The 10,839-nt window shown below is 30.4% G+C and overlaps 1 protein-coding gene across 1 annotated transcript; it reads right to left on the reverse strand.

Moving 5' to 3' along the window:
* Nucleotides 1-3,828: 3,828 nt before the first annotated feature.
* On the reverse strand, nt 3,829-9,914 carry LOC107872578 (agamous-like MADS-box protein AGL12). The gene is made up of 12 exons (XM_016719226.2): nt 9,330-9,914; nt 8,798-8,851; nt 8,655-8,673; nt 8,150-8,208; nt 8,030-8,069; nt 7,841-7,902; nt 7,341-7,440; nt 7,209-7,256; nt 6,797-6,960; nt 6,275-6,455; nt 5,434-5,565; nt 3,829-4,256 (listed from the first exon to the last, which is right to left on the reverse strand). Exons 1-12 carry the CDS (start codon nt 9,512-9,514, stop codon nt 4,077-4,079), a joined length of 1,224 nt encoding a protein of 407 aa, XP_016574712.1. The 5' UTR covers nt 9,515-9,914; the 3' UTR covers nt 3,829-4,076.
* Nucleotides 9,915-10,839: the final 925 nt, after the last annotated feature.

The following is a 10,839-nucleotide window of genomic DNA, read 5'->3' on the forward strand; positions in this document are numbered from 1 at the left end:
ATGTATCAACTGAAATAACAATTGAATATCCAGTTACACAAGTTCATACTCAAAACGGTCTAGCAGAATCATTAATTAAACGCCTCCAATTAATCGCTAGACCTATGCTTATGTAAACAAAACTTTCCATTTCGATATGGGGTAATGCTATTTTACATGCAGCAGCTCTTGTGCGGATAAGGCCCACAAGTTATCATAAAATCTTCCCATTACAATTGATTTTTGGTCAAGAGCCAAATATTTTCCATCTAAGAGTTTTTGAGTGTGCCGTATATGTTTCAATTGCTCCACCATAATGCACAAAAATGGGTCCTCAAAGAAAGTTGGGAATATATGTTGAGCATGAATCTCCTTCTATTATAAAATATTTGGAACATATGACTGGAGATTTATTTACGGCAAGATTTGCTGATTGTCATTTTGATGAAACAATATATCCAACATTAGGGGGAGAAAATAAACAGTTGAAAAAGAAAATAGACTGGAATGCATTATCATTATCTCACTTAGATCCTCATACAAATAAATATGAACTAGAAGTTCAAAAGATAATTTATTTGTAAAATATTACAAATTAACTGCCAGATGCATTCACTGACCCATTTAGAGTTACAAAATCTCACATTCTAGCCGCTAATGCTCTCATTCGAGTTGATGCCCGATAGGACAATTAACTACTGCAAATGAGTCTAAACCACACCTAAAACGTGATAGACCAATCGATTTCAAAGACAAAAATACTCGAAAAAAGAGAGGAGAAAATGATCAAAATAATCATAATATGGAGGAAGCTACTCAAGGAGTGAAACAAGACATAACAATTGATAAAACTTTAGAAGAGGTTCAGGTACCTGAAAATAATGAAAATAGAGAAATCTCAGTCAGTTATGTCTCATCAAGAAAAATATGAAATTGAAATGATATAATTGTCGATCATATTTTTGCTTATAATGTTGCAAAAGAAATAATGCAACAAGATGAGGATCTTGAACCAAAATCTGTCAAAGAATATAGACAGAAAAATAATTGGCCAAAATGAAAAGATGCAATCAAGATTGAATTGGCTTCGATTGAAAAACGCAAAGTTTTTGGACCTATTGTCTAAACACCTGAAGGTAAAAGTCAGTGGGGTACAAATGGGTTTTTGTGCGAAAATGAAATGAGAAAAATGAAGTCGTAAGATATAAAACACAACTTGTGGCACAGGAATTTCGCAAAGACCTGACATTAATTATATGGAGAGTATTATCTGGTGGTGGATACAATCATGTTTAGGTATCTTATTAATTTGGCAGTTCATGAAAAACTTGATATGCGCCTGATGGACGTCGTCGCAGCCTATTTATATGGATCATTAGACAGTGATATTTATATGAAAATTCTTGAAGGATTCAAAATGCCTAATGCGTATAAAAATTCTCGAGAAAATTGTTCAATCAAACTTCAAAAATCCTTAAACTAATTAAAACAATCAGGACACATGTGGTATAATCACCTTAGCAAATACCTATTAAAAAAGGATATAAAAATGACCCAATATGTCCTTTTGACTTTATTAAAAGGTCTGGACCTGAATTTGTCATAATAGCTGTATATGTTGATAACTTGAATATCATTGGAACTCCTGAAGAGCTTTCAAAGACGGTAGAATGTTTGAAAAGGGAATTTGAAATGAAAAACCTCGCAAAGACAAAATTTTCTCTTGATCTACAAATTGAACATTTTACGAATGAAATCTTTGTCCATCAATCCACATATACTGAAAATATTTTAAAGAGATTTTATATGGATAAAGCACATTCATTAAGTACCCCATGATTGTGAGATCACTTGATATTAATAAAGATCCATTTCGACCTCATGAAAATGATAAAGAACTTGTTGGTGCTGAAATATCATATCTTAGTGCAATTGGGGTATTAATGTATCTTCCTAGGAATTCACAATCAGATATATCTTTTGCTGTAAATTTATTAGCAAGATTTAGTTCTTCCCTAACATGGAGACATTAGAATGGCATTAAGCATATACCTAGATATCTCCGAGGAACTATTGATATGAGACTATTTTACTCAAATGAGTATGATTCACAATTAATTGGTTATGCAGATGCAGGATATTTGTCTGACCCACATAAAGGTCGATCTCAGACAGATTATTTGTTTACATATGGAGGTACAACTATATCATGGCATTCAACAAAATAAACCATGATTGCTACATCTTCAAATCATGCAGAAATAATAGCCATTCATGAAGCAAGTCGAGAATGCGTCTGGTTGAGGTCAATAACTCAACACATCCAGGAAACATGTGGCCTTACTTTGAAAAAGAATATTCCAACAATATTGTAGGAAGACAATGCCGCATGCATAACTCAATTAAGAGGAGGATACATCAAAGAAGACAGAACAAAACACATTTCACCAAAATTATTTTTTACTCATGATCTTCAAAAGACGGGTGAAATAGATGTTCAACAAGTTCGTTCAAGCGATAATCTAGCAAATATGTTCACTAAAGCATTGACAACATCAACCTTTGAGAAGTTGAGATACAAGATTGGAATGCATCATCTCCTAGATATTAAGTGATGTTTTTATCAGTTGCACTTTTTTTCCCTTAACCAAGATTTTTTATCCCACTAAATTTTTCCTGGTAAGGTTTTTAATAAGGCAGCAAATAATGCGTATTACAAACCACCTTACCCTGTACATCTTATTTCCCTTAGAATTTTTTTTATATATGAACATCGAAGGGGGAGTATTGTAAATAAGTTACTTTGTGGATGTCATTAACATACTACACACACTATTGTAGCAGTATCACTACCCCAAGTAAGGATATCATTCACATACTACACACTATTGTAGCAATATCACTATCCCAAGTAAGAATATCATTCACATACTACACACACTATTGTAGCAATATCACTATCCCAAGTAACAAATTGCCTATAAAAGGCATGACATACTACATTCTAAAACACACCAAAAGAAAATAAAATCACATTCTTATATGATCTATACATCTCTCTCCTTCCTTTTCATTTTAGTTTATTATAGTGTATTTATTCTCAACAATTTCTTTAATGTTCTTTACTATAAAGCTTAATGGTTTTTTCTTCCAAAAAAATAAGTCTAATGGTCTTTATTTCATTACTTTCACAAATTTTTATTATTATAATTCCTAAAATAATTAATAATCATGTTCATAACATTATTTGGTGCTCCATATTATAGTCATCTAAAGAGATATATTATAAGACTTTGTAAAAATAATCACATTAGTCATTTAAGTTATTAGAGTATATTTTTTGTTCCTTATTATATTCATTAAAATAGCAACTTATTACTAAAAATCTGATATACGAGTACACATATTTAGAAGCGACTGTGGACCATAGGAAACGACTGGTTACAATGTTTTGCATCCATGTTGACCGAAATTTCTTTCAAAACGATAACTTGCTACGACATAATATTTTGTTGCACAAATTTATTATCGTTTTCATTCTGCTCGGAATCAATACTATAGTATTTTTTGCTAACAATTCAATATCATTTTCTGGTTTAGATTTAATACATTATTTTAATCTGATCTTAATTGATTAAATTATTCTGTATCAAAACATATATTTCTGTACATGATACCAGAGCTAAAACATATATTTATACATTGCAGCTTATACTAGATACATTAATAAAGTGTCTGTACACTATTTCACCCATTTTCTTAAACGTTTTGTGTATCTAATTATCTTACATCCACAATAGACATGCATTTACCAATCTTTTGTAACAATGAATTAAGTATAAACTTACATATTTTTAAAAATATTTCCAACTTCATAAATATGTACTTTCTTTTTTTGGCACAAATTCATATGCATGTATCCTTGAGTCGAGGGTCTATTGGAAACAACCTTTCTACCTTCACGGTAGGGGTAAGATCTGCATACACTCTATCCTTCTAGACTCCACTTTGGGAGATTGTGCTAGATATGTTGTTGTTGTAACTCCATACATGTATGTATGTTTATATTTTTGTACATTTACATATTAAATATTTAATCAAGTTGAATGATGATGCTTGGACTTTTTCCCTTGAGGCTGAAACCAAGAGGTTTCATGATTCTCTTCTTGATTATTGTTGTAAGAAGAGAGTTGCTGTTGACTAGGAGATGGTGCTGCTTTAGTCTGTAGATATGGTGCCAATGGTCGTAGTGCTGAGGTTGGAGTTTCCATTTCAGCCTGCAGGTATAATTAACGAAAAAATATATAAAACCGACTAGCGACAATTTCGAGATTTCACCTTTGAAATATCAAAAATGTCTTTTCAATTCCATTTACCTCAGGGTATCGTAATAGAAACCTTGCCTTTTTTGCATCTTTATCATAAAATACATGTTTGATATGTTGGTATTCGATCGAAATTCACTCGCTCAACTAATTTAAATTTAAGAGGAAGTGCTCTGTACCAAGGGCTTTTTCATTCTTCGGTCTCAAATTCAAAACCCCTAAATATTACTAAAAATTACATGCATATACAAGGCATGTATATGCATGTAATATACCCCTCGATGGTTATATATAATATAACCCCATAGGAATCTGGTTCATCCCAATATACCCCTCGATGGTTGTCACATATTCCTGTAGACTGATAATGGACATTTTGTTTTTTTAATCTTAACTTCAAGGGGCAGGGACCCGAAAAATTACATGCATATACGAAGCATTTATTTCTCTCTGTATATATTTGATTTGATTTCAATAGTTTTTTTGTGTGTTTACTCTTTAAAACTTAGAATCATTTTAGTGAAAAGCTTAGTTTTATCTCTCCATAAACCTTAGTGGGAATGTTTTCATTCATATGACTCTAGAATAGTCAATGCAGAGGTGGATCTACAATACATGTCATGGATTCAACAGATCGAGTCCAATAGCTTTGTTCGGATTTTTGTTAAGTAATTCACGTAATATGTATAAATAATTCATGTCAAACTGAATAAGCAATAAAGATTGAATGTAGAACCCATAAACATAAATTTCTGAATCTGTCTCTAATTATGCATGCATGGACAAAAAGCGGGAAACAAAAAATAAGATTTTCGTATTGCGCACTCCATGTAAATTTGATGATGCACCCTAAATGCTATGTACACAAATTTATTGTTCTCTCTATTTCAATTGAGGTAACATACAAAGTAAAATCTGATGCACCTTAATAGCTATACATACAAATTTATTACTCTCTCTAGTTCAATTTATGAAACGTGCACAGTAAAATTTGATTCAATTTGTCATAATCGATATATAGTTAATATGTTGGTTAGTCATATTTTGAAAGACATCTTTTTTTATAGTTATTAATGAAAATCAGAGTAGTTAAAAAAGAAGCATAAGAGAATAGAAAGTGTGCAATTACCTTGACAAATGAGAATGAAGTTTGTAATGGAGTGATAGCTGGGAAGACCCTGTTTGACAATAGTGACTGCTTATAGTTTTCATCAGTTAGGCAACTAAAACTTCCTTCTATACTTGTTTGGAACATTGCAGGCTGCCATAACAAACAACATGTCACATTATTGGTATCTATAGCACATTGATCTCATAAGTATTTGATAATAGAGCGTGGCTATAAATTAAGAGTAGAATTGGAAGTTTGAGAATTAAACTGTTTCCAGAAAAAGAAAGTTGTCATTCATCATTTTAATCCGTTCTTTTCCTTCTTTGAGCTTGGGTCGATTGTACCCATGATAGCAATGCCCCAAAGCCTAGCTATTGACCAAAGGTCTCAATCGGGAAAGTCATAAAGGGATGTTAAATGTAATTTTAGAAGGGCCTTCTTGTGAAAAAGAAAAAAATCGAGTCCTCACAGTTAAGTGGAAGTTTAGACTTAAAACTGTTTCTAGAAAAAAGAAACATATCATCCATTCCTTTAATCCCTTTCTTTCCCTTCTTTGAGCTCAGATAATAATACCCGTGGTAGTAATCCCCCGAAGCCTAGCTACCGACCCTAGGTGTCAATCGGGAAAGTCATAAAGGAATGTCAAACATAGTTTTGGAAGAGGCTTGTGAAAAATCAAGTTTTGTTAATTTAAAAGAGTTTTTTAAGATTATCCCACTAAAATGGCAAGGAAATTGTCTTTTGAGAAAGCTTTTTTGTGGTAAACTAAAAAGAAAGTTTGTAATATATTAACGGATCGAGGAAGTAGTTGGAAGAAATATGTGAAAAGTAAGTGCAACATATTGTTGAAAGAGCTCACCTTGGCAAATTTGAATGAAGTTTGTAAAGTGACATTTGGTAAGGTCCTTGTTGAATGTTGTGATTGCTTAAAGTTCTCATTATTTTGAGATTTAAAAGTCCCTTCTTTATGATAAGTCTCACCACTTAAACTTGTTTGGGACATTGCATCATAAATAGTTGGGGATGGAATGGTCATGGAACTGCATACAACAAGTCATCAACTAATTAACATTCAAACAATTATAATTAAGAGTTAATTTCAATAAACACTTACACTTATACGTTTAAAATCAAATACTTACACCCCTTAAGGATCATGTATTATAGTTACAGTTACAGAATCTACAGATATATCTCATAGGGGATTGTAAGTGTAGAATTTTCATAATATAAGGGGAATAACTATTTGATTTTAAATATAGGGGGTATATTCTAAACTGAATCACATTATAAGAGAGTCTGTAGTGAAATTATTTCTATATATAATTAATAAATAATTTATTTTATCTTTAAAAATGATACTAGTAAATAAGGTCCAAACCTTTGAGAAAGTGAAGATGTCTCTGAGGCAGCATAGAGAGAATAATTATTGTTGTTCTCATGAATATTTTGGAAATTATGATCTTCAAGCTCTAGCCATAAGTCATAAGGGGGTTTCTCATGAACTTGTGTGCTGTCTATATGTTGAAGGAGTGCATCGATTTGCTATAATAAACCACCAAAAAAAGAAAATAACAATTAGTTTGTAGAATCGGTATATGGCAGAATCAAGAATTTATATGAGATTAAAAAGATACTACAATGTCACTCTCAAGAATTAAAACTCCTTACCTAAAGAAATGATTAGAACCGCCCTGTCCAAATACTAGTTAGTTATGTAGAAAAAGATCAACAGTTTATATCCTATTATTAAAAAATCTTGTTCTTCCCTATTTGATTTTTTAAATTCTTACCTCCATATTATCTTCATAAGTTGATGTATGATTGCCGGACAGTTGCTCCTAATAAACAAACTTAAACATTAAAGAAAAAATCATCATAATCTTTGTAATTATTGGGGGAAAAAGAAGAGTTATACATCATACCATTCTTTGTCTAACTTGGTTCAAGGCAATTTGAAGACGTTTTCCACACAAATCAAGCTCATGGAGTGATGTAATTCTTTGTGTATCTGGTTCAAATATTCTTGAAATAAAGTCAAAATGTGAGAATAGAATAAGTATTCAAATCATTAATCAAAAGAAAAGAAACAAAATATACCATGTAAAATAGGATAAATAAGAAATACAAAAACAAATATAATAAATGGATGGTAGAATGTGATTGTATTATAAAGTCTCACTAAACAGGCAAAGCAAGCTGGAACTATTTTAAAATGAAATTATTAGGCCTAAAGCTTCATAGGACAAAGTTCATGTATCCTCAACAGAGGCGCAAAATCAAGATTTGAAGTTTATGGTTCAAAATTTTAATCCTTTGAAGTTACTGAGTCCTAAATTAATAATTGTACATATTCAATAAATCTCTTGAGAAAAATACAAAATTTGGATCAAAGTTATTAAATTTGGCCGAACACTAAACTTACCTTAATAATCCCTCAGCTTCATCGAGTTTACAATGCAAGCCATTGATTTCATCTTGAATTTTCTAAAAAACAAAAAACAAAACAAAGACAAAGAGAAACAATTAATATTGAGGTTGATAATATAATAATGAAATGAAGAATTCAAAAAAAAAATATATCAAAGAAAAAGAAAAAGAATTAATTAAGCACCTTTGTCGCATCATTTGTGTTGGTGTATGCAGGATTTATCCTAATTAATTAAAAAGAAATTACAACATATAACACATGAAAAGAAATTTTTAAAAAATCAAATAATGATAGAAAACGAACCTTTCAATATCGCAGAATTTATCTTCGATTTCAATCTTTCTTAGGTTCCAAAGTACAGACTGCATGGAGAGTGCATTAATGAAGATGATTTGCATTTTTTTTTTACTTACTTTTAGAAAAATAGCATTTTTGGTGTCTTGGTTATTAATAAATTTTAATTTTAGTCATATTTTGACTAAATACATTTTTTTTTTCTATTCCAGGCCACCTTCTTGGCTGGAGTTTCAATTACTTGAGTTCACTTTTTATCAATTTCTGAATACCCATAAATTTCTAGAATTATTAATTGTTTCAGTCATTTAATTTCTCATGTATTGTTATGTTAAACATGTACTATTACTCCATGTTTGAGTGTAAAATATTTCTAAAAATAGTTCTAGTCCAAGTGTAGCATATTTCCATATAGACGGATCAAAACACATTTTTAATTAACTCATATATCACAAAAATCAATATCAGAATTTCCTAATAATTTTGGGAACATAATGAGTCAAGTAAAGCTCACCTCTTTATTGTTGATGTAGCTGCATTTGATAAAGAATGTATGTATTAGATAGTCTAGTTAATAATAAAAATACATAAAAGATGAATAAAAAGAAGAAGGAAACTCAAATATAAATTGAAACAAAAAGGGGGAGAAAAACTTACAATCCTCTTTCACTATCTGGGAGACTGATGAGCTCAGAAAGAACATCTTCAATTCTGTATTAATAAATTGTTTAGTCTTATTAGGTCCTCTGGAGGCAAGTTTAATCAAATTTGACTTTGATTTTTGTTTTTCTGAAGGTTTTTTTTTTTTTTTTTTTTACTAAATTCAATGATTTAATCTCTTGGCTTTATAAGATATTATATATAGAAAATTGTCGGTATAAAATTTGACCCTTCTCTTAAAAACATAATCCAAAGGATCATTGACATCGCAGTTATATAATTCAAAAAAATATCATTAAAAATCTCTAAAAATTAATTTCATTAAAAATCAACGTTTTTAAAATTCAATTCTGGGAAATAAATTTGATTGTCCTCAACCATCTACATACAATCGTAAAGATTTGAGACAGTTTAATTTCTTATCAACTTGCCTATTATGCATAAAAAAAAATCCACTACAAGTTCGTTTTTATTTTCATCTCTTACAAATATTGATATTTTACTATGGAAATTAAAATACTTTTATTACCTTCTTTTACGTGAATAATGTGTAAAACGACCGGAAGGAGAGAACATGATGATAGCGACATCTACATCACATAAAACTGATAATTCATAAACTTTTTTGAGGATTCCATTTCTTCTCTTGCTAAATGTGACTTGTCTATTGGTCAAACTCTCTATCTTCAACAATGGCAACTTACTTCTTCCCATATTTTTTTTTGTTTTTTCCTTGTAGAAAAATTCTTTCTATAATTTAGAAAGATATATATAAATATATGAATGTAATATATGATCAATTAAAAACTGAAGGTTTAATTTTTTGGATTGATATGATCTAGCAACATAATTGAACGTATTTCGCGTTCATGTTGTTGCTAGAAACGATCTATATTTCATCCCATTAAGAATGAAACGTCAGGGAATCCAAAAATGAAGTTTTAATATATATATATATATATGATCAACGAAATGTAAAGAAAAATATTGAGGAAGATTTTAGGGATGCAGAAAGTGAACTTGATGAGATTTTACATTGGTGATTTTTAGGGTAATGAAAATATTGATTCATATATGGTTTTAAAAGAGGAAGAAGAGAGGAGAAAAATTGAGAAGTTGAGAAGACTAGTGGTGGGGATTAATTGATTCTGTCCTGAAAGAAAGGCGAAGTTGGGGTTGATAGAATATATTTGAATGATCCAATAAATTTTCTCGAATTTTAATTTATATATTAATCGTCACTTTGAATTTAATGTGGAATTCAAATTTAATACAAAGTTTTAAAAATTAACAAATACTCAAATCAAACACAATATATATTTAATTTGAAATTTTATATCATGATTAGCCAAAAGGCTTAATGTGAGTGGATGTTGTTCGTCGATGATAGCATAGTTCTTCAAGCCTTATAGCAAAAATAATTCAGCAATATGAATAACGATATATTGTATATTTCATAACAACGGAAGTTATAGAACAATCACCCAAAAAGCTGCTCCAAATCGAACTTAGTTTCACTAGGAAACACAGCCGAATCTAGTGAATTAGATGTCATTCTTTTGCGTGTATATGAAAGCAAAAAATCATGGATTTGGTGAATGCGACAACTTTTAGTAACTGCTCTCGCTTATCTTTTTCCTCCCTATCGAGTCAAATTAGCCCATATGGAGGACCAACACCCCATAATTTTGTACGTTCTCGAACCCTACAAATTAAGTTGTACACATTGACATGCATATAGAGTGTGTTTATACTATTAGAATGAATTAAAATTTTACCTTGTGATAGTAAATTAGTTGCCAATTTTACCGAACTATTACTTAATCATACAGATTAGTTGTAATTACTTTGCAAGTAAGTTAATAATATAAATATTTTTTACACTATGAGTATATAAAATTTAAACTCATTCAGCATCACATTGTAGTCACTTGGCTCTTACACATGACTCGTGTGTGCATCCAACAAATTGCAATGTTTTGTACTTCTCGTAAGCTTAATTTGGTAATGTGTGTGTATCTTCTTCATGTGATCACTTG

This window comes from Capsicum annuum, chromosome 5 (genome assembly GCF_002878395.1).
Source record: "Capsicum annuum cultivar UCD-10X-F1 chromosome 5, UCD10Xv1.1, whole genome shotgun sequence".
NCBI classification, from domain to species: domain Eukaryota; kingdom Viridiplantae; phylum Streptophyta; class Magnoliopsida; order Solanales; family Solanaceae; genus Capsicum; species Capsicum annuum.

Bases quoted from the DNA above. Each gene is read 5' to 3' on its own strand.
- LOC107872578 (XM_016719226.2), bottom strand. From the start codon at position 9,514: ATGGGAAGAAGTAAGTTGCCATTGTTGAAGATAGAGAGTTTGACCAAT. The intron at 7,441-7,840 runs GTAAGTTTAGTG...CTTTATTTCAAG, and splicing joins GAAGCTGAGGGATTATTAAG to AATATTTGAACCAGATACAC. The intron at 6,961-7,208 runs GTAAGAATTTAA...GGTTTATTATAG, and splicing joins CTTATGAAGATAATATGGAG to CAAATCGATGCACTCCTTCA.